The following is a 23,550-nucleotide window of genomic DNA, read 5'->3' as shown; positions in this document are numbered from 1 at the left end:
CATGAACATGATTAACTGGAATCACTCTATTATCATTTCTATAGTGCAGACAAAATTATCTAGCCATGTTATTAACAGTCCCGGGATTTAAAAGAAATACTGAAAGAACTTCATTTCTAAAGAAAGTTCCTGCTGTCCTTAGCTGGGAGAGGTGCATACATATACAACAGGTTGTGGCTACTACATTATGGAGGTGCCCAGGAGACCTGGGTTTCCTCGCAGCCACTGACTCCCTGTGTGATTGATCCCTTTCCACACAGGGGTCTCAGTTTCCCTATGAACCCGGGGATCCCTAATGAATTCTCCAGTCCTAGAAAATTCTGTCTAGGTCTGCAAAAACATACTGGCTGCAAAAGGGCTTTGTAACAGAGCTATTTTATAAAAATACCATGGGGGAGAAAAATCAGAGTGGTTTCAATTACATTTGAGTCAGGGGGCTCTAAAGGAAAAAATAATCTAGGCCGGGTGAATGAGTTAACAAATACAAAAAGTTTTTTGCAAAGCCAGTACATAGCCGTAAAAGTTCAGCTTTCCCAACAATCCTGGGAGGCAGGCAGTGCAGGATTCTCGTTCCCATTTGACGAATGAGGAAGCTGAAGTTCAGAAAGGCTAACTAGCTTGACTCTTCTGCAATCGGCCAATCACTGCCGCCCTAACTTCACCTCACCTGCGGCTTCAGCACCAGGGGCCCCTCAGAGGAGCCGGCCCGGCTCAGTCCAGCCCCCGACACCAGGCGGGCAAGGACGCTTTAACTCAAGCCCCACTTCCGCCTCCCCTCGCCCCAGGGGCGCGCGGCCCTCACCTCCGCCACTGCGCGAATCACGAGTTGTCCTGGGGGCCCGCCCCCTCCTGCTGATTGGGTAGCTGTTGAACCATTGCTGTCTTCTGATTGGCTGTGGCCTTTTCGGCTCTCCCAAACCGCCTAGACCGGCCGGATATAGGGACAGGGTTTCCGTTTCCGCTACCTCCCTGCTCCCGCTTGCCCTCCAGTCGCAGTCGCCACCACAGCGGCCGCTGCCGGGCGTGGTGTCGGTTGGCTCGTTTCAGCGTCGGTGTCCGTGCCGTTGAACTGCGCGCCATGGCTGAGCTAGACCCGTTCGGCGCCCCCGCGCTGGGGAACGGGGTGGCCGGCGCCGGCGAAGAAGACCCGGCCGCGGCCTTCTTGGCGCAGCAGGAGAGCGAGATTGCGGGCATCGAGAACGACGAGGCCTTCGCCATCCTGGACGGCGGCGCCCCCGGGCCCCAGCCGCACGGCGAGCCGCCGGGGTGTCCGGGTGAGACGGCGGGCGCGTTCGGGCGGGAGGCCTGGCCTGGAGACTCGGCCGCAGTGGGTCTGAGAGCTCGGTGCAGCTGCTTCTGGGTGAAGCGGGCGGTTGAGCAGGAGGGCCGAGAGGAAACGAGACCCCGCTCCGTCCCGCGGCAGCCCCGGCGCGGGGAGCCGCCGCCGCGCCCTGAGTGTGCGTGAGCGCTGCTGGGCGCGGGCGGCGAGGAAAACGGCGTGCCGGGCTGAGGGCCCGGAGAAGCCCGTTCAGTTCAGGAACTTTTCGTTGAGCGCTTGCTGTGCCTTGAGCCTGGCCTCTGAAGCAGCCGCGTTGGCGCAGTTTGGCCAGACTTACAGGCAACTCGGAGCCCAGCACGGAACCACTTATTGGGAAAGGAGGGCAGAAAAAATAAGAATAGTATCGTTTTTGAGGCATACAATCAAAAATGGCAGTGCAGTTCAGCGTTTAAGTACTTAAGGTGTCTAGGAAGAGGAGTGAATAGGAAACTCAAAAAAGATGGTCTAGCGCTGGAGAAAGACACTGCCGCCAAAGAGGGATACGAGTTTTGCCATTTGTCAAACGTAGTACCGCTAGGACATGTGGAGCTCTGCTTCCTTTAGGAACAGCTTTGGTAGGCACTGTTGCCTAAGCAGACCTAAGATTAGCCTGGATCAATCTTTCAAGAGGTGAACAAAGAGTGTAGTATGTGGCCTTTTCCCAGAAAAACTCAAGGGGAAAAAAAACGCAGTAGGATGCCAGTTTGACCTTTGAATGCTTTCCATGTGGGTGATGCTTAGGATTGTGGTGGTTGGAGGAAAGTATGAATGGAAGAAACGCTGTTGGTAGTATAGGGAAGTAGGAAATTAGCTAGAAGAAATGAGATGTGGCTTTTCATGCACTTAAATGCAGTTAAAGGAGAATAGGATACTGGTGGGGCAGATAGGAGGGCCAAACATTAAGGGCCTGGGTGTGAGACAATAAAAAGTGCTGGAGACCCAGGCTCTGGTGCTCTAGAGTAGTGCCCTTAAGAAAAGCGTTCCGAGTCAGAAGTCTCAAATTACTATGCCAACCAAGCAGAACCTTTTTTTTTTTTCTTTTTCTTTTTTGGTGAGTAAGATTGGCCCTGAGGTAACATCTGTTGCCAGTCTTCCTCTAGTTTGTATGTGAGTCACCGCAACGGCAGGGCTTGATGAGTGGTATAGGTCTGCGCCCTGGGTCCGAACCCACAAACCTGGGCCACAGAAGCGGAGCACACTGAACCTAACCAGCATGCCACTGGGCTGGCCCCAAGCAGAACCTTTTTTGGGAGTGGGGATGGGGAGACTACTAGTTTGCAGCCTCTGAGTTTTTATGTTATTTCATGCTGCCTCCTAAGCAAATCGGTCACCCAGTAAGAATTTACATGAGACCATGTTATATGCTTGAAAGTGTAATTTATAGCAAGCAGATTGGATTGAACTGAGTTGTGGCTGGGGGATGAAGTTGGCTTTAAATGATTGGGGTTTTTTTGTTGTTGAGTGGTCTTTAACATTTGGCTGAGAATGACAAAATTTACTTTCTAGATCCTTAGTTTGCCCCCTTCATTTAATAGAAGAGAAAACTGAGTCCTACAGAGAAATAACTTAATAAAAAAGGGCAGTAGCTGAGCCCCAAGTCTCCCCATCCTTAGACTGAACCATATTCTGTTTGTTTTTGCAGGGGTGTAGTTGAATAAGAGATTGTCCTTTTTATTTCTGTGTATGTGAGGAAGATCAGCCCTGAGTTAACATCCATGCTAATCCTCCTCTTTTTGCTGAGGAAGACTGGCTCTGAGCTAACATCTATTGCCAATCCTCCTCCTCTTTTTCCCTCAGAGCCCCGGTAGATAGTTGTATGTCATAGCTGCGCATCCTTCTAGTTGCTGTATGTGGGACGTGGCCTCAGCATGGCCGGACAAGCAGTGCGTTGGGGCGCACCCGGGATCCGAACCCGGGCCGCCAGCAGCGGAGCACGCGCACTTAACCGCTAAGCCACGGGGCGGGCCCGAGATTGTCATTTCTAAAAGGTGCTTGTGGCTGTCCTGGGTAGGACAGAGTTGGGAGAATCAGGATGTATAGTTAGAAGATTTTCCTGATTCAAAGACATGTTACTCTTGCTCTCTGTTGTACCTCCAATGCCTAGCAGAGTGTCTGGCACATAGTAGATAAAAAGAAATGGCCAAAAATGTCAGGTCCAAGGGCCATGTATAAAACCTGCACATCTTGGTGATGGGCAGCTTGGGGAGGTGAGAGGGAGAGAATAGAGTTTGACACACAGGTCCCTTGTGCAGCAAGCTTTCGGCAAAGGGAAGGAAGGGATGATTGCTGACTTAGTTCCTAGGAAGGACTTGCTTAGTGAACTAAGCGTTTAGTGACTTAAAGCCCGATCTCTGACAGTGTAGTTGAGGTTGGTAATAGTGCAGTGGTCGGAAAAAAAAGTAATGCTGTGGTCAGCACTTCCTTTGGGGATTAGAGATCTAGTTGGACACTTTTCTTTTTTTAAGAGGCACTCGAGTGGTTAAGATTCTGTGGTGTCCTAGACTGCTTGAGTGTGAGTTTACCTTTGTTGTCTCAGGCAACTTAAATGACCATCACTGCTGCCCTGCCTCAATTTTCTCCTCTGTAAAAGGGGTACGTACATACCACGTAGGGTTGCCAGGATTATGTTAGAGTGCACCTGTAAAGTGCTTACAGTACCTTTAATATTATTATTATTATTACTACACACAGTTCCTGGCTACTGTTTTTCCTTGGAAGTAGGGAGAGAAAGGTGTTACAAAGCCTGTAGGCTTTGGGGTGTACTGAGGAAACAGATTTTAGGAGGGAGCTCTGTATCTTTGTTATTATACTGAGGTATATAGGCAGGAGGCTCTAACAGAGATTGAGGAGAGAGGAACATAATCTAAACTCCCATGGAGCATGGGGGCAGGCAAAACCAGAGGGGTTAGGCCTGAGTCATGGATGACTCCCTTCGTGGTTAAGAGAATCAGAGAAGAGACCTAAGTTTAGAGCTGGGGGGGTAACAGCTGGGTAAATTGGCTCTAAGGGTGTTGAGGAAGAACAAGTGGTCAGGAAAGAGGCAGCATAAGTCTAGAGCTGTTGAAAAGCCCTCAGTCATGAGGGCTGAGGAGGGAGGAGAATGAGAGGCAGTTAAGGAGCTCCTCTGAAAGGATAGCATTGAGGCATTATTTATGTTTCTGACAAGTCCTTTCTTGGAGGAGAAGGAAGAGGGGTAGAGGAATTGAAGGCTTTCTGGAGGAAGAGAGGAATTTTTTTGGCAGCAGTGATAGAAGTTCAGGGAAATCTCACGCATGATATTTAGCACTACTGCACATTTACAGTATGCCAGGTACTCTCCACACTTTCAGATCCATGCAGTAACTGCAGGCTGAGTGGTAGTGTCATCCTGTTTCAGGTGAGAACTGAATGTCGTGGAAGTTAAGCAGTGTTCCTGAGGGAGCAAACTAGTATATGCATGGCTCAGCTGGCATTCAGATCCAGGTCTGCTTGACTTCAAATGGTTGGGGAACATGAGAAGTCTAAGGGGGGTCTGGGACAAAGAGTCTTTCATCTCTGGAAACATTCTGGCCCTTGTTTCTGTCTGGAGTTCCTGAGAGGCCCTAGAATGTTTCCTTCTGGAGCATCAGGTTGCTTAGCTTCGTTGTCCTAGTAAATCAAGGCCCCAGATGTCCTTTCTGCATGTTTCTGTGGCAACAGACGATCCTTTGACTTGGGCCAGTTCCATGTCAGCATAGGAGTACAGTAACTAATATAGAGCTCAAAGCATTTTCCACTGGGTCTGGACAAGTCTTCAGACCTAAAGGACAGGGAGCGTGTGATTTAGAAGGAGGTATGGCATGAGAATTGCTTCTAGTTTTGTGTAGGGAGTAGAGATCAAAGGCTCTTCTATTGGGAATGGCCCTGGGCTGGACTGTATTAACTGGATAGTTGGTGTGTTAGCTGTAATACATTAACCAGAATGTAAGGCTGGCCAGACTAGCCACTGTAGGCTCTAGTACTTAAAACTCGCTCATTCTTTTCTGTCTTCCACAACAATAAATTTCAGGTGGATTAAAGAGAAGCATTTTTTTTTAAAGTACCAGAAGAAAAGTGAATATATCAGAGTAGGAAAGGCCTTCAGCATAAAAGCAGATACAGAAATCATAAAGGGAAAATTGATAGTGTCTACATAGAAGTTAAGTAGTTCTAGGTGTTAAATATCATAAACCATACAAAAAGCCAATGGGGAAAATATTTGCAGTATGAGAGGATGAATAATATAGAGAGAATACCTAGAGATCAATAGATAGCAGAAAAATGGGCAAAACTCAGTTTAGTAAAGAAGAAAAGCGGCGGCCGGCCCCGTGGCGTAGCGGTTAAGTGCACGCGCTCCGCTGCTGGCGGCCTGGGTCCGGATCCCAGGTGCACACCAATGCACCGCTTATCAGGCCATGCTGTGGCGGCGTCCCATATAAAGTGGAGGAAGATGGCACAGATGTTAGCTCAGAGCTGGTCTTCCTCAGCAAAAAGAGGAGGATTGGCATGGATGTTAGCTCAGGGCTGATCTTCCTCACAAAACAAATAGAAAAGCAAATATCAGATAAGTGATTATCTCATAGGAAATAAGATTGGCACAACAAAGGCATCTTAAGATTTTTTTCTGCTGTCAAATTAGCAAAAATTTAAAAACATGATCAAGCTCAGTCTCTAAGTATCAATGAAGGTCTGAGAAATGGGGCACACGTGTGCTGCTGGTTGTACTATAAACTGGTAGACTAATACGGGGGCAAGTGGGGGGTGTTTTAGAAGTCTTTAAAATATATATCCTGTGACCCAGCCATTCTACAGCAAGGAATTTATTACAGAGGAGCAATTGAATATGCCCCCAAAATACTTTTATTAGTTTTTTGGTAAACATCATATTTCCAAAACTTGATAGAATGCTTAAAAAATTTATAGATAGGCAGCACACAAATAGCTTAAAGTGGTAAAAAGCCACTGACACAAACTGTAAGAAACTCATGTTTATGCTGTTATAAATAAAGCATAGGAGTAAAACAGTTAAGGAAATTAAGAAAAGTATGAGAAATATGTTGAAATAATCAAGATACATAACCCGCAATTTCAACATAGATCGAAGTTGAGGTAGGTTGGACTCATGTATCAGATAATCAGATGATCTTTCCTCTGACTCCTGGCCTGCTCAGGTATTGTGCCACTTTTTAGAGGCTGATTATCTCATAGTACATGCATTTAATATTTTTCTTTAAAATAAATTTAAGAGAGAATGTTATCATTAATTATCTGCTCCTTAAAGGGTAACTTATTTACCTCTCAGGGAACCTCTGCATATTCTAAGGTCATTTGTGAAGGGCTGATACATATAGGTTTGTTGTGAGGATTAAAATTTAGTGTATATAAAATGTTTAACACTGTGCCTGGCACATTGGAAACAGTAGTCGGTGTTTGCATACTAAAAAAGTTGAGAATTTAATGATACAAATAAATGGATTACTAAAAACCATATGTTGTAGGAGTCCAGTTTTGCTGAAAGAAATTTTCTGTATATGCATTAATTAGATAAGCCAAAAGGATAGAAACCAATGGGCTGAGTGATGAAATGACATGGCATTTTCTTCTGTGTCCATTTTCCTTTTTTAAAAAAGAGTGTTTTGGTATCAGGGAGACACACTGGAGAAATGATCTATAAAAGTTTCAATACTCCCAAAGTCAAGAGCCAGGGTAGTTGGGAGAAGCAAGAGAACCAAAGGAATGGATCAAATGTTTGGGTTGATTTGCAAAATAAGCAGTTCAAGTTGGATTTAATTAAAGACCAGAGGAGTGGTTTGATGAAATCTCTGCCTGTTAGAAGGAAAGGAGAAGGCCGAGAGCACCCTGCCCCGGGCCTCTAGGACAGCTGTGCTGTTTCCATATCCTGCCCTCTGAGGGCCTCGTAATGGTGGCGCACACTGGCTGCTTGGCGTTCCTTTTACTACTAAAAGATACTTCTTGTGTCTTTTAGGTTCGTCTCTCATCTTCCCTCTCCCACTCCATGCAGTAAGATGATCATTGCAGTTTGAAAAAATTTGGACAAAATAATAGAAGTCCTACGTAGCAGGTAGTAAATGTGGGTCAACCAACAGGTCTAGAACACAGAATATGTAGGTAGAAGCTAAACTTTTTTTAATCAATAGTGTATTTACTTTTTATTGAGGTAGCATTGGTTTATAACATTATGTAAATTTCAGGTGTATCTCATTATATTTCGATTTCTGTGTAGACTACATCATGTTCACCACCCCAAGACTAATTACTATCCATCCCCATACCCATGTGCCCTTTTACTCCTTTCTCCCTCCACCTTTCCTCTCTGATAACCACCAATCTAATCTCTTATCTGTGTGTGTGTGTTGTTGAGAAGCTACGTTTTATGGTGCCTGTATTGAGGCTTTCAAGGGAAAGCAGAGCCGCCTCTCCAGAGGGATTATGTGTGGCCCTGTACAGACTTCCTCTTAATGATGGTTGTTGGGTCAGGGCAGGAATTAGAAATGCATGCTTATCGGGCTCATCAGGTAACTGAATTAGGGAGACACAGAATGGGTTTAAACAAAAAGCGGGGCTAGTGGGGGCTGGCAGATTGACCAGTGCACGCTACACATGAAGGCTGCCGTCATTGCAGACGTTACTGCCAATCAAGAACATAGGCCCAGTACTGCCACATCTGTCTGCCTTCCCCTCACCCCTAAAACCTGGAAATCCTGATTTTGTGAAATTGCCTGAAATTTTAGTACTTTGTATTTTAAATAAAATATGTTCAGCCTGTGGACTACCGTTTTGTACCATATGAATTGAGTCTCTGTGTCTTACTAACTTTTTCATATTTCTGGGATGGGCTTTCTCCTTTAGCTTATGCATAATTAATTGTGCCGATAAGAACAGATTGTATACCACACTTGGAGTTTTTATAACTTGGATCCTTGAAAACACTGATTTAATTTGGTATGCCCAAATCTTGCTGTTCTGGATTAATTCCAAGTGGATTAGAGGATTTAGCAAGAAGTCTCCATTGTAGAGTCTTAAGTGCCAGACCTGCTTCAGCCACAGGATGGAGAGTCCTGACCCCCAAGAAAGCACCTTGGTTTGAAATGAAGCTGCATGTCTCTGCTCACTGTGAATAATTCCAGGTCACACTCTTTACTTGCCTTCTCCAGAACTCTCATAGAGAAACACTGTTGCTGCATGAGATTCTTCTGCCAGGCTTCCATGTGTTGTCTCTTTGAGCCAAAAACCAGACTCTCAAAAGCTTTTGGGCTTGGGAGCTTGGGGTCCACATTTTGGAGAAGTCATCTGTTGTTTGTGTATCGGCATATCTTGGCATATCTTGGTTTCGTTAAATAGAAAGTTGTTCATTGTTACATCTAGTACCTAGCACAGGGATAGCATTTAGTATCTTACAGTACCGGCAGCGTACAATACTATGTTATACTCTGTAACCCTTTTGCCCAGCATTTGACCAGCCCTTATTGACAGACTGAAATCTTGTGTCTTGCAGATGCTGTTGATGGAGTGATGAATGGTGAATACTACCAGGTACAGAGTACTCTGATTGTGTTGAATGATAGTGGTCAAGAGTCTTCCTTGCCTGTGATTTGAATTGACTGACCTAGAAAGGACCCCACTCCTTTGACTTTCCTGGATGTATTATTAGCTGGTATGTTACCTACCAAAGTGGAAAGATTTGAAGAGAAGTGACACTGATAGAACGGTCTTTTAAAATGTTATTGACCTGACGCTAGTGTTATCAACTTGATTCTCAAGAAATGACCCTTCATGATGATGATGATAGTGATGGCTAATTTAAATTAGGGCCATGCACTGTGTCAAGCACTGTTTATACTTAATCTTATTTAATTTTCACAACAACCTGAGGGACCTGTACTATTGTTATTCCTGTTTTACAGATGAATAAACTGAGCCACACGAGGTTAAATCAGTAGTCTAAGGTAACAAAGGTAGCATGTGGTGGGGCCAACATTTGAACGTTTTAGATTGTGTTGGGGGTGGCTGGTATTTGTGATGACTACCATTATTTTCCCTCTGTGTCACTAAGCTTTCCGTTGCCAGGCCAACTTGCATTGGCTTCAACATAGAGAACTTACTAGTTTGTATAATTGAAAGAGCTCTGGGATAGGCTAGGTGTCCTCAGAGCAGGACCGTGACTCAGTTCCTCTAAGACTCTGGCTCTGCCTGCTGTGTGTGAGAGATTCGTACTCAGGCTTTTTTATGGTGGTGGAATGGCTACAGCACTTCCCGGCCTCACGTGTGCGTGTCGTATTAGCTAAAACCAAATGGGGGTTTCTTCTCCCATCTGCCCAGTCCTGCTTTTCCCTCTGGACAAAGGGAAGGTACCCACTGTTGCCTGGGGCAGTAACGTGGTGCTTTCCTTATGCCTGGGTTTCTTCCGTTCCCTCAACCAGTGAACGGCAAGAAGGATAAGATTAGTCTAATTGGTTTAAACCAAAGGTGGACAAACTTTTTTTCTAAAGGACCAGATAGTAAACATTTTAAGCTTTGTGGTTCATAAGGGCTCTGTCAAACTCCTCTGTTGCTGTAACGTGAAGGCATCCATAGGTGGTACGTAAATGAATGGGCATGGCTCTGTTCCAGTGAAATTTAATTAAAAAACCAGCAGTTAGTCTGGACTGTGGTTTCCCATCCCTGGTTTAGAGCTTGGCCTTCAGAGTGAGACAGAACTGGTTCAGGTCCTGGCCTCATTCCTTACTAGCTGTGAGCTTGGACATGTCATTTCTCTGTGCCTTAGTTAACTCCCCAGCTGAGAAATGGGAATAAAAACTTGCCTTGCAAGGTGTTGGGGAGATAAAGCTTTTATGTGCCTGGAAAGTGCCAGTAAGTTAGTTACTAATACTTTAAGTAATTCTCTTTCCAACTTTATTTATAGTCTGGTTAGGTTAACCTGGTAATATTCCCTAATTCGACAGGTGAAATAATTCTCTAAAGATTAAATTCTATTTGAGTCTTTATCAGTTTATTAGCTCCAAAATCTAACTCACTATAAAGAAGAGTCCGCCCCCCAACCCCCACACACATTGTGACTCATATTTGCCTGCTTTTTTATTCTTCTTTTCCTTGATGTGACTGTAGTAACTATAGATTTTCTTTTGGACCTTCTCTTTCCTAGAATTCACTGTATTTTGAGGAGATGATGTTAAGTGTTGTGTAATAGCATTTAGAAGTCTCAGGTTCTATGCCTTGCTCTGCTGTGTACTTACCTCTGTTACTTTGAAGATATCACATAATCTCTGTGTCAAGTGGGGAAGCTAGAACTGATAACGCTGTTTCGTAGTAAGCCCATTGCCCAGCCCACCCCGACTTTCCTATCTCCCACTCATGTCCCCTTTATTAACAGATAGGATAACAATTCCTCTGCCTCCCTCGTTGATTGTAAGGATTAAGTGCAGTAATGTTGAAAGCTCCCTGTTGGCACGGAAGGTTGTGTTGTTGCTTTTAAGGTAATCCTTTAACATTTACAACAGCCGTCAGTGCTGTACGTAACCAGGGTTCTTACCTGGATGAAGCGCATTTCAGGAAGGAGTTTCTGGTACTGATAGACCACAATTGTGTTTTGTGTTAGGAGAGTAATGGTCCGACAGACAGTTATGCAGCTATTTCACAAGTGGATCGATTGCAGTCAGAGCCTGAAAGTATCCGTAAATGGAGAGAAGAGCAAACAGAGCGCTTGGAAGCCCTTGGTAAGGAATCTCTTTCCATCTTTGGGTGTCTGTTTTCAGTGGAATAGTTGATCTTGACTCTACTTTTATCCCTTTTTAACTTGAATTAACTATAATGTCCTTGTCTAGTCTTTAGGAAAATACCATTCTCAACCTGAAGGTTACGGGGCCACCCACATGGAGATGCTTAATCACATGCCATTGTGTGAGGATCAGGGCAGCTCAGAGAGCCACCAGGTGCATCCTCTCCTCTCAGGAAGAGCAGAGTGGTGCCGTGGGAAGAGCCCTGGACTTGGTGTGAAAGACTGGGTTCAAGGCCCATCCTAACTCCTACTAGCTTTGGGCACTTGGTTGCTCAAACCTTTTGGAGTCTGTTTCTTCATCTGCGGAGTGAGATCGGTGTTACTGACCCCAAGGGTAGTCTGACATGGTATTTATGAGAGTGCTTTGTAGACTCGAAGGTGTTATATCCATATGAGATAGTCCATCTCACAGTCCATTTGTCATTTGAAGGCTGAATTTAAGGTAACACTTAAGAGGAAAATGTGAGGTATGTTAGGAAACATGTACAATTTGTTTGTCTTACCTTAATATCCCTGTAAGGTAAGTTTTTACATTTTTATGGAATGTGAGGACCATAGGTAGAATAAGTTTTTGAATCACATAGCTAAGAAATGGTGGAGTCCGAATTTCAGCTTAAGTCTGCCCTGCTTCAGGGTGCAAACCGTCTCTTCCACCACATCACATTTACTGATCATACCATCTCGCCAGGCAGGCCGAGCCCAAGATCAGTGCCAGCCAGCCCGGCCTCTGGTGAGGGGCTTTGTGTGTGGCTTGTCTGCTACTGGTCTGGATCAAGAGACTTGGTGTCTGTGTGTGGTGGGCTGGGGGTGGGTGTCAAGAGTGTGGGGGTGTTATCCACAGGGTATTCTCTTCTCAGCTTTTTATTAAAATCTCAAACACAGAACAATTGAAAGAAGAGTAAAGGAACATGTGTGTGCCCCCTAAATTCAGTAATGAACGTTTTGCCATACTGGGTTATCTTTATATAAATGAGGCATGTATGTGTGTATGTATATGTTTTATGTAAACACACGCACTCATGTATTTTTAATATACACACACTTTTTCTTTTTTTGCTGGTCTACTTTAGGATATGAACATCACACATTCCATGCCTAAGTATTTTATTGTACATTTAGAAATAATGACGTTCTTCTACATAACCACCATGTGAGCATTATTATTCCTTCTTGGGGACCACTGAACTAGTAAAACATGACTCCTTATTTTTCAGATGGGGTACTTGACATCTGGAAATAGACAGGAACTTGACCCACATAACAGCCAATTAGTGCCAGATCTGTTCTCTCACCAGTCCACTTTATGTGGCTTTCAGAACAAAGGGCACATTTATATTTGAAGCTTTACAGCACTGTCCAATAATAATTTCTTTGATGATGGAAATATTCTGTATCTGTGCTGTCCAGTATGGTAGCCACCAGCCAGCCGCATGTAGCCACTAAGCACTTGAAATGTGGCTAAGTATGACTGAGAAACTGAATTTTAAATTTTATTTAATTTTAATAAATTTAAATAGCCACATATGGCTAGTAGCTGCTGTACTGGATAGTACAGCTTTAAAAAGATGAAAATAGGTCTCTGGTGCTAGCAGCCTTGGTCCTTGCTCCTTCTTTGTGTATCTCTTCTGAGTAGGCTTAGGGGCAAGAGTTAGCTCGTATTAGTACTGCTGGAGTATTTTTCATGTTTCAGAACCCAACTTTATCTTTTCTCTTTCCCCAAAGTTTAGCAAAGTTCTCCATTGGAGCGAGCACACTTCAGTGTCTGGAAAAATTGCATTGTCTTTTGGGCATTTGGGGAATATTCCGTGAAGTGTTGTTTTCTTCACGCAAGATTCCTTGCTAAGGGAAGTCAAACATTTGGCCTTGCATTCCAATTGAAGCAAATTAAATTGGTCCATGAACTAGGTGTTTCTTCACTATCGCTTTTTTTCCTTGCAAGAACTGTCAGAAAGCGCAAGATGCTAAAAATAGAGAACCAGTGTCAGTGGTTTTCAGCTTAGCTGACGGCCACATTCTCAAGTAATTTTCTTTTCTGTGAACAGTAGTGAGGGTGTTCAGAGGAGAAAACAGCTGCCAGTGTGCCCTGCTCGCTGAGGGGCCGCTTCATCCTTCCCTCGCCTTTCTCCCTCCCAGATTCAGAGAGATTGCATCACGGCTTGGATCTTAGTCCCATCAAGCTAAACGTTTAAGAATTCTAAATTCTTATTGCCAGTGTCACTTCATAAATCTATAAAAGCAAGAAGACAATTTAAAAAGGGACTGTTTTATGCAGTAACTACCATCTGCAGATGGTCACAATTTTTATTTAAATAAGATTAATTTTTCAGAGATAAGTTTCCATAATATTTTGTTTCTGATAATATGATAACGTTTTTAAAATGATCATTAGACTACATGGAAAGAAAACACTCTCCAATCAAAAAGTAATGTTTTTGGAAGTAATTTCACCAATTTGGTATAATTTGGTATTTTTTGTTTCCTTATCCACATGGCACCATTGGCCCGCAGCATCTCTCATTGCATCATAGTGCCCTCCATTCCACATACGCTTAGTGCCGTGGACAGACACATATCAAAACTTTACTATGTATATTTGAGTCATTGGTGGAAAATCTGAGTAAAATAATTCTCCTTCTGAGTGATAGGTCACCTTCTGATGAGATAGATAAGGGTAAAAAGTCCTGTGTAATCTGAAACTTTGGGGGAGTTTCCAGCTGCTATTAGGCTATTTTGTCATAGTTACAGACACAGCCTTTTGCAGGTTGTTAGTATAAGACGTTTCCTCCCAAGGCCCTAAAAGTGCCCCAAAATGCTTCATTTCTTCCCTTCAGGTGCTTACTTGCCACCACCACTGTTTTCTACTCTCCTCGAAGACACTAATCACAGGTTGGCCTCTGGCTCTGGCCTCTTGTCTGGACCACTGGTCACCACCTTCTAGTCACATCTTGTATTTCTAGGTTTGCTTCCCTTTCCATCCCTGCTTTGGAAGCAGCATAATGAAGTAAAAACCGGGAGCTTTAGAGTGAGACCTGGGTTTGAGTCTTGCCTCTGCCACTTACTATAGCCTTTAGAAAGCTTACTCAAACTTTCTGAGCTGTAGTTTTTCTCACTGCTGAATATGGGACTAGAGTTTACCTTCTTGGGATTGTTGTAAAGATTAAATGAGACACCTATAAAACACCTGCCAGAGAGGACGTTGTTAGAACATGTTTAAAATGAAGCATCAGGGCCGGCCCCATGGCTCAGTGGTTAAGTGTACGCACTCCGCTGCTAGCGGCCCGGGTTCGGATCCCGGGTGCGCACCGACGCACTGCTTCTCCGGCCATGCTGAGGCCGCGTCCCACATACAGCAACTAGAAGGCTGTGCAACTACGACATACAACTATCTACTGGGGCTTTGGGGAAAAATAAATAAATAAATAAAAAATTATTAATAAAATAAAATAAAATGAAGCATCAGTAACTTCAAGGGTCAACTGCAAGTAATAGCTATGACCTGTATTTCTTTCTTTCCCACCGTCTACTGACATCTGTCTCTTTAGCCAAATCTCTTAGGGAAGTCCATATTTAGTCCTAAGAAACTTCATGTTTTGGAATCCAATCTGGCAAATCTGCTGGGTGTGCATTTTCTCTAATTTCTGGCACCTTTTGCATAACTGTTAATAAGGATACCCCACCCCACCCCTTGCAGTTCTTTTTATTGGAGTTTCTCTTTTAGTTCTCTCCTAGCTCTGCCACAAACTCACTCTGCTGTCTAAGCAGGAATAGATATTCTGTGGTCCTCTCCAACTCTAACATCTATATTCTACCGTTCCCTGCTTCCTGAATCTTCCATACCTCTGGTAATTTTCCTGATAGCTCCTTCTTTCTCAATAGAAGTGCTTCTACTGTCTTTGGTTAAGAGAATGCCACCTCGTGTTTTACAAAACCATTAGTTGTCAAACCTGGGATGTGGAATATAGTTTGTGAGAAGATTTTGTTAAAAGCTTATTTAGGGGCTGGCCTGGTGGCCTAGCAGTTAAGTGCACGCACTCCACTTCGGCGGCCCAGGGTTCACGGGTTTGGATCCCGGGCGCGGACCTACACGCTATTTATCAAGCTCACGCTGTGGTGGCATCCCACATATAAAGTATAGGAAGATGGGCACGGATGTTAGCCCAGGGCCAGTCTTCCTCAGCAAAAAGAGGAGGATTGGCAATGGATGTTAGCTCAGGGCTAATCTTCCTCACACACACACACACAAAAGTTATCTAATATTAATAGTTCACCCTGAACTAATGTTAGCAGCATTATGAAAGAATCATTCATAATTGCTTTTTCCCCAATTGGTGCCCCAAAAGGCTTTTTTCTATTAAAAGTCAGTATTCCTACCTCCCCTTCTCCCCCCAAAAAAACCCCAAAACTAGTGATTTACTGAGTTGTCAGTGGACTGGGATAAAATGCGGTGAAACATGTTGAATAGAATTGCTGAGATCCAAGAGCTGGATGTACCAACAGGAAAATAGAATTTTGTTTTCCCTCCCCACTGTTCTCCCTCCAGCACACACACATGCATGCACCTGCACACAGCATAAGTTGAATAAGACTAAAATAAACTGATGAAATGAACTTTAATTTGTGTTTTGCCTCATTTATCGTCTTTCCTTTCCTTCCCTTCAAAGATGCCAACTCTCGGAAGCAAGAAGCAGAGTGGAAAGAAAAAGCAATAAAGGAGCTAGAAGAATGGTATGCGAGGCAGGACGAGCAGCTCCAGAAAACAAAAGCAAACAACAGGTCAGTCCTGGTGCTTCAGCAACAGCTGGTTTCCAAGGTTCAGTCAAATCCATTTCCAACAGCCAGTGTAGGTTCTCAGCTGCTGTCTCTTTTAGTGTGAAATGTCTTTGCAGGTTTTCAAAAAAGTGCTGGAAACATCAGGGCTGCACGTCTCTTTTGTGAGCACAATTCAGCCGTTCTTAGCCATCCCGCTCATAGTGCGTTTAGCTCTTCAACTCAGTCTTTGGTTAATGTGCACCACCTGTAATGGTATGATACAGCGAAAGGAAAAGTTATTTCAGGGATCAAGTCACGTGTCAAAATGTAACCCTGAACTGAAAGGCCGCTTTCCTGACTCTACCAGGATCTCAGTATTTTGGAGACGATTGTAGACTTGGTCACGTTGCGTCCCCTGAACACAACCCTGCCTTCTGAAAGCTGCTTCACGAAGGGCTCCATTAGCAGGGAAATGTGCTTTGTAACTAGATGACCAATGGTGTTCTAACACAGTGACTTCAAAATTAAGGGTTCTCTAGGTACTTATCTGTGTCTAAGAAAATCTTGAGTTGACTTTTTAAAAATGCCCTTTTCAGAATTTACTCACTTACTGAAGGTTAAATAGTTGTGGGGGGAAACACATTCATTCTCACATCAGCACCGATCTACAGCTGTGGTCTTTGACGCTCCACGTGTGGAGTCCACTTGGAAGTGGCTCAGAGAGAGAAAGGCCAAGGCGGCGCTGCTCACCTTGTGTGGGCTGATGGGCTTGCTTTCCCTGCTGGACCCAGAGTCCCACTTTCACTTCAGTTTCTTCACTCACTTCAGTGTAAAGATAGGCCAGACTGGGCCTGGGGATATTTTTGATTTTCAGGGTAAAGAGCCGTAGGTTCCTATCCTCAGAGGCAGAAGTGGGTTTAAGTGCCCTTGTCTCTGACAGCTCTGTTAAATGGAAATCTGCCAGAAAAGAGGGAGCTGCCTGCTTTGCCAACCAGCCTATGCCATTGCTGGGCAGCTGTGGCAGAACAGATAGCCTGTGTTGTACAGCAGCCTTCGGCTGCCTCTCCTGTCAGCCATCCTCGGTTGTGTTCGCTGCCCTCAGACACCAGGCTTGAGCCTCTGCCCTGGCTGCCTTCCTGTGGGGGCGCACTCGAGGCATGCCTGTTGAATTCCATTGGGAGTTCTGTGATAAGTGTGGTGAGGACTGCTCTCTGATCTGGGTATTGAGTTGCTGAGGGTGGCATCTGCTCCTGGGGTTTCTGCTGAGCTTGTGGTCAGTTTGAAGTGCTGACAAGTCCACACTCCTTTATCCTGTACTCATTCAAGATGATATCCCCCAGATGCAAGTCCAGATCTCTAGAGAGAGATGAGGGGGCGCTTTGTGTAAGCACTGTGCGAGGACTTGTTTCCCCTAGCGAGTTGCCTTGGCCCTTGAGTCTGCTCGGAAGTACTTGGCAAAACTGGGCTGACCCTCCTTGTTTAGAGTCCCTGGTGCTAATGCAAGTTGACATATAGATTCTCAGACTTAGACAATGATTATGTTGGGAACAGGCTTCCCATTGCAGAAATTTTTTCAAGGCAGTTTTGCTAAACGGTATCCCTTCTGTAAAGCAAAGGATGCCTGTCGATACAGAATCAGTTGTCCTGGGAGAGAGTAATCACACCTGTTTTGAGGAGCTCAGTCTGAAAGGTTTTATCCCTCTAGGCATTGGGTTAGGGCTTTGCTACCTTTCTTTACTTAGGATTGCAGAATGTTGTATTGGATGGTCTCATAGATGAACTTCTCAAGTTCTAGAGAGGGGAAGAAACTGAAACTCCCCGCTTGTTGAGAATGTAGAGCTTTTAGAAACCAGGTCACTTGCCCTACAGAAACCTTGCAGCACAGGGCTGACCCTGAGTGTGGAAAGCTAGTGGCACACTAGTCACTGTCACTAGGGTTCCAGGACAGACGAGATGGTTTTTACACTTGATTCCAATTATTCTCCAGTGGGCTGGGGTGGGAGCCATTCTAGAATCACTTTGGGGGACTTCTTCCAAGGGCATACATCCTCCCCTGGAGATTTTGACATTGCTGACTGCTCCCCCATCCAAGTTTGACTCTAAAACATTAGAGTCTCATGGGACTAAAGGAATGAGTCCCATATATATATGTAAAGTGACTCATCTTTCTCATTGTCTGCTTACAGGTAAAAAGTGAATATTTTGAGAAAAGAAAATGAGGGTGCTCATTTCAAGCAAGTGTCATTCTCCCTGGATGACTCTTGTGGCAGCTGGATATTTAAGGGGACCAGAGAGATAAGGCAAAAAAGCAGATAAGTTTGAAAGAGAAGCTCAGGGGTAGCAAGGGCCTATTTTTATGAGTGTGTGTCATCAGGCTTCCTGCCTTCCAGATGCCTTCAACCGAGGCCTTAGGAGCACATATGTGCTGGGCACTATGCTGGCCGGTGGGCAGACGGGTCAACAGACAGACCTTGCCCTCGCGTCATCTGTAGTCTGGTGTCAGTTCTCAGACTGCATCTCCCTCCTTTTATCCCAAGTTGGGGCCTAAATGTCACTGCATGAGAGCCATGAATTATTAAGTGACAGCCCATGGAAAAGAATTCTCTTTTCATAGGATCCAGTCAGAACAGTGACTGGCTCCTACAGTTAGATGAGTTTAACTCACAGAGAACAACCCCAGACCATGTTCCTTTCCAAACTGTAAGAGAAACATTTCCCCTTTTACAGTAGCTTTGGTGCAGACTTTTCACCTCTTTCAAGGCTTGTTGTAAAAGTTTGGGGAGTCCACGATTCTCAGCGATGGCAAATTGAGCCCCACTCTGGGCTATTATGTGTGTCAGCCTCCTGAGTGCTCTGTGGTTGCTTCCTGAGGCCCTTCCCGCCTTGCCTGAGGATTGCTGCTTTCAGGCGCCTCTGTCTGGTGGGCAAAGAACAAACAGGTGGACAGGCTGCCTGTGCTGTGTATGATTTCCCATTCGTTCCGAGTCTCTAACCTTCATGGGGCTATACTGTCACCAGCAAGCTCTCTTGTTTTCTTCGGGGGAAGCAAGCACATGTTGAAGTTGATTAGGTCTAGCCCTTTGTGTAGACTAAAAGGATTATGGGCTTACAGCGGACCTGCCTTTCCTTTCCCTCCCACTCCTTCTGCCCACAAACAACTCTCTGTTTTCCTGCTGACTCACTTTGAGTTACAATCAGGCTGTTGTTTTTGCTTTCTTTAAATTTATACAAAACAATTCCTATGTCCAAACCAAAATGGGAAAGAAGGAAGGGTGTATGTGAGTTGAAAAATAAACTGAAATTAAAATTACTAGAATTTTCCTTCAAATAAATATGTGAGTTTAGGGTAATAACCAGGCATGATTGTCCTTAAAAAATGTCCCTTCCACTTCTGCACCCCAAACTGACCTGGCACAGGACAGGGTGAGGTTCCTTGAGGGAGATTCCCTGCCCACCCACAGTGGACAAAGTGGGCTGGCTGGGCCCCGGGGATTCAGCTTGGGGGCAACAGAGACCAAGCCAGCCTGTCCCCTGCAGTGTGAACTCCTCTACCCGCCATGCCCCTTTCCTTCTTGTCCCAGAGCCCTACCATTTTGATCCACTCCCAGTGGGCGAGTTGAGGAGGGTGACGTTCTGGCTCCTGGGCTGCAGCTTGTCAAAGCCATCAAGGCTGGCGTGGACTGAGCAGACAGACAGTTGTATTCAGGGACACGCAGAGCCAGGGCCAGAGCCAGACCACTTGCTTCCAGCTGCTTTATTCTCTAAGGCGAGGATTTTGAAATGACCATGTGTGTTCCCAGGATACTGAGAATTGATCCCCCCAGCCAGTGTGAGGAAGTAGTAGTTAGATAATCCAAGATAAAACTAGCTTTGGGACCTAGCGTGTCTGATGTCTGGCAGTGTTCATGCCCAGGGATAGGTATGGAGGCAGGCAGGAAGGTGGCGTGGCGTCCTGAGCACACAGCAGCTGGGAATAAGCCTTAATGTGCAGCGAAGAGAGCCAGCAGCCTTGGTTGTGACTGCTGCCCTGTTTCCACTTGCTGCTGAGCAAGTTGTTTCAGCTCTAGGCCTCCATTGCCTCGTCTGTAAAGTGCAGTGAGAACACTTGGTGTCCTAGGTTGTTGGGGTTGAGGATTGAGTCTGTCAAAGGGCTCAGCTCCTAAGTAGCAGCTTCGGAAATGCTCCTGGTTGCTGGGGTATGAGGCACAGGGTGACGTCAGCTGTGCTCATTCTGGAGAGACCCCGTGGGGAAGGCCAGCGGGGAATCCGCGCCTGCTGCAGTCTCCGGCTCTGGAAGCCTTCCTGGGTTAGGACGGAGCCTTGGGAGCAGCTCCCCAGAGCACAGCGGTGCCTCTATTGTGGATTTGAGATGTTTCTGCTTCTCAATCTTCTCTCTTTTTTCCTGCCTGCTTGCCTGCCTTTGGGACCTCTTGCTGTCTAGGGTGGCAGATGAAGCTTTCTACAAACAACCCTTCGCTGACGTGATTGGTTATGTGTATGTTGCAAAACTAATTCCTTCTCTTGTTTTGATTCTTTCTACTTTTCATTTAGAGTTAATGCTCCTTTTATGTCACAAATTGCTTTGCCTTTTAAGTTATTTCAAGTTGGCACTGTGGGGGCTGCCTAAGAGCTGATAAACTGGGGGTTTGATCCATTGGCTGTCTTGCAGAATCATGACTCCCTGCAATTCGGCCACTTTTTGTATTCGGGGTTTTGGAGGGAAGGAAGCTGACTCCCTTTCAAAATGTGGGTCATTCGTGATCTTGTCTGGGAAGGCTTTGGGACTGGGTGGGCTCTGACCTCTTGCTGCCACCACTGCTGCCTCCCCACCCCAGGTGGGAAGGGGAAGTGTCCCCACCTGGGGGAGGTGGAAGTCTCAGGTTAGGAGCAGTGAGGGCAGCATTTTCTATACTTGGTTCCTTCGAAGAATGTGGGTTGGTTGCCTCTCCCTCAGGGCAGAAGAGTCCAGAGCAAAGGGGGTTGTCTCCAGTGGGGATCTGTAATTGTTTCTCTGTGGTCTTACATGGCGGAAATTGTTGTTTAGTGGCCAGCTTCTGATGCCCTGGCACAAAGAGGCCCCAGCCTTGAGGTTAGGATAGCCAAAGTCTGATAGGGGCCACTTTGGCTTTTCCCCCCAAAGGAAACTGCATCTTCTCTGGAAAAGGTTGGTTGGTTGGTTTGTTTAAGGTCCTGTTATCAAAGTAGTATTGCTGAAGACTTGGAAACAGTTCTTGCTGTTTCCTCCTCAAAAATTAGGTCTCGCTTTTGATATAAGGGAGATGAGGGTGGAATGGAGGAAGAGAGGAACTTTTGGGAAGGTAAACAATAGGCTGAGGTCTGTGGAGCCTCTTCGGGCTTGTGACCTTCAGGTGTTCATCCCGTTAGAAGACAGAACTGGGTTTCCTGGGTCCCCAGGTGCATTTGCAATGAGACTTGTGAAATGCTGGACTTACAGGTGGTGTTGGATTTTATTTTTGCACATTCTCTCTGGAGTAGAAATGGAGACTGGACAAGTCGAGTCTGGGTTTGCTGGGCAGCAGGGTGGCCCAGCAAAGCCAGCTGCACGTTCCCAAGCGTAGAGTGGCAAGGGCATGTCTAGCTTACTGACCATCTGCATTGAGCTCATTCTCATTTTCTGTATCTGACCTAAAGTTTCTCTCCTTGTTTCTTTTCTTCTCTTCGCCTTTAAGCACAAACATAAACCATCCTTGCTACAGCCTAGAACAGTTAAGTAAACCTTTCTCACTGCCCCTAACTGTGTGTGCCATGAAGTCGCAGTGTTGTAGTGGCTCTGGGCTTCAGCAGTGTTTGCCACGGCCATCCCTGTGAGAGTGCCACCCCTCCATCCCTACAGGCCAGTCATCTCCATTGCTTTCGCTTTGCCCGTGATGCTTGTTGGAGTAGATGAATATAGTGTGTCTGCCCTCCTCTTACCACTGACCTTTTGGGCTGTAACTCCCACCAGTTCGTTCCCCAATTGGGGGTGGGCCGACCTTGATGTGAGAGAATATTAGAGCAGCATCCTACCAAAAAGCAACTGACGGTGATTGGCTCTCCAGCCACTGGGCACCCACCCCTGCCAGAGCTTGCCCTGAGTGGCCCAAGGCACCTGGCTGGAGGGAAAATGGCCGAGTTGTGGCTGAACTGGAGAATGTCCTAACACACCCCTTTCCAGAATGGCTTCAGTCTCTAGTGCCTGCTAGCATGGGAGCTTTGTCTTGAATTCCTTTTGATCTGCCCTGTTTCTCTCCAGCCTTAGGAGTTAATCCAGAGGCTACTGTGCAATGACCTGTGGGCTTAAATTTTTAAAAGTCTCTAAATTTATTTGAAACTCAGTACAGCCCAACGTATAAACTACTCTCCAAGCTGCTTTGCTCGTCTTAATGAAGGCATTGTGCAGCGGGCTCAAGACCTGCTTTTTAACGCTCTGTATCAACAGAGAGAGAGCGTGCCCTAAACCAAACACCTGTATTCCAACATTTTACACAGCAGTCTGGGCACCCTGTGCCTAGGAGAGCTGACCATGTGTCTGTTCCCGAGTCTGCCCTGGGCTGAGGACTGGTACTCTCTGGAAAACCAGAATGCCATTGAGTGAATCATGAAGAGGCAGTCACCAGGGAGCTCACAGGGGGTTCTACATTAAACCAACATGTTCTGTTGCTTCCAGGGCAGCAGAAGAAGCCTTTGTAAATGACATTGACGAGTCGTCCCCAGGCACTGAGTGGGAACGGGTGGCCCGGCTGTGTGACTTTAACCCCAAGTCCAGCAAGCAGGCTAAAGACGTCTCCCGCATGCGCTCTGTCCTCATCTCCCTCAAGCAGGCTCCCCTGGTGCACTGAAGAGCCACCTGTGGAAACACTACATCTGCAATATCTTAATCCTACTCAGTGAAGCTCTTCACAGTAATTGGATTAATTATGTTGAGTTCTTTTGGACCAAACCTTTTGTCTTTAGAGTTGATCATTGTTTGTGATTGCATGTTTCCTTTACCTGTGTTCTCCCTGGCGTTCAGAGGGGAGGGAGGGAGAGGCGTGGAGGAGTGGAGGGAAGCCTCCCACATAGCCACACCTGTGCTTTTGTGCATTATTCTGAGAATAAATTTCTGTTTCAAGCAACAAACACGAAGCTTCATTATTGACCTCAAGATGTGCTGTGGTTTGGAGTGATGAGAAATTTCCTTTTATCATTTCTAGGGCTGAGGAGGCATAGCCATTGGGTACCCCACCCCTGCCTTCACCTAAAATAGCTCCAAGTTTCTGTTGTCTATAGTAGGATTCTGTGGAAGTTTCCATTTGAAAAGGGAGTTCCACGGCCAAAAGTTAACCCATCATTGCCACCTAAAATAGAACTGTGAATCCCCTTACCAGCCTAGACATTTTCTCCCAGATGGCTCTCTGTCACTGTCCGTTACTTTAGGGTCTTAGTGTATTTCAGCAGGGTCTGTCTGGGGTATAGAAACTGTAGTGAGACCTTTACTCCTTTGGATTTAGTCAGTAAACCTGAGTCAGGATGGCATTAGGGTGGGGCTAGCCGCATCACTCTGGATTCCCGTAGCACACGTTGGGGTCTGTACCATCCCTAGTATTTGATTCATTTCCTTTTTTTGTGTGTGTGTGTGTGAGGAAGATCGGCCCTGAGCTAACATCTGCCAATCCTCCTCTTTTTGCTGAGAAAGACTGGCCCTGGGCTG

General features: G+C 45.6%; 1 protein-coding gene across 1 annotated transcript; it reads left to right on the top strand.

Annotated features, from left to right (window-relative positions):
• The first annotated feature begins 980 nt into the window (after positions 1-980).
• On the top strand, positions 981-22,979 carry CLTA (clathrin light chain A). The gene is made up of 5 exons (XM_004443603.3): positions 981-1,274; positions 8,832-8,869; positions 10,932-11,049; positions 15,773-15,884; positions 22,528-22,979. The coding sequence occupies exons 1-5, from the start codon at positions 1,079-1,081 to the stop codon at positions 22,697-22,699; spliced, it is 636 nt and encodes a 211-aa protein (XP_004443660.1). The 5' UTR covers positions 981-1,078; the 3' UTR covers positions 22,700-22,979.
• The last annotated feature ends 571 nt before the right edge of the window (positions 22,980-23,550 follow it).

Source organism: Ceratotherium simum, chromosome 29, assembly GCF_057802395.1.
Source record: "Ceratotherium simum simum isolate JZ-2026a chromosome 29, ASM5780239v1, whole genome shotgun sequence".
In the NCBI taxonomy this organism is placed as follows: domain Eukaryota; kingdom Metazoa; phylum Chordata; class Mammalia; order Perissodactyla; family Rhinocerotidae; genus Ceratotherium; species Ceratotherium simum.
The sequence above is the reverse complement of the archived record's forward strand: the minus strand, read 5'-3'. Positions and strand labels throughout refer to the sequence as shown.

Bases quoted from the DNA above. Each gene is read 5' to 3' on its own strand.
- CLTA (XM_004443603.3), top strand. From the start codon at position 1,079: ATGGCTGAGCTAGACCCGTTCGGCGCCCCCGCGCTGGGGAACGGGGTG. The intron at 1,275-8,831 runs GTGAGACGGCGG...TGTGTCTTGCAG, and splicing joins CGAGCCGCCGGGGTGTCCGG to ATGCTGTTGATGGAGTGATG. The intron at 15,885-22,527 runs GTCAGTCCTGGT...TGTTGCTTCCAG, and splicing joins AAAACAAAAGCAAACAACAG to GGCAGCAGAAGAAGCCTTTG.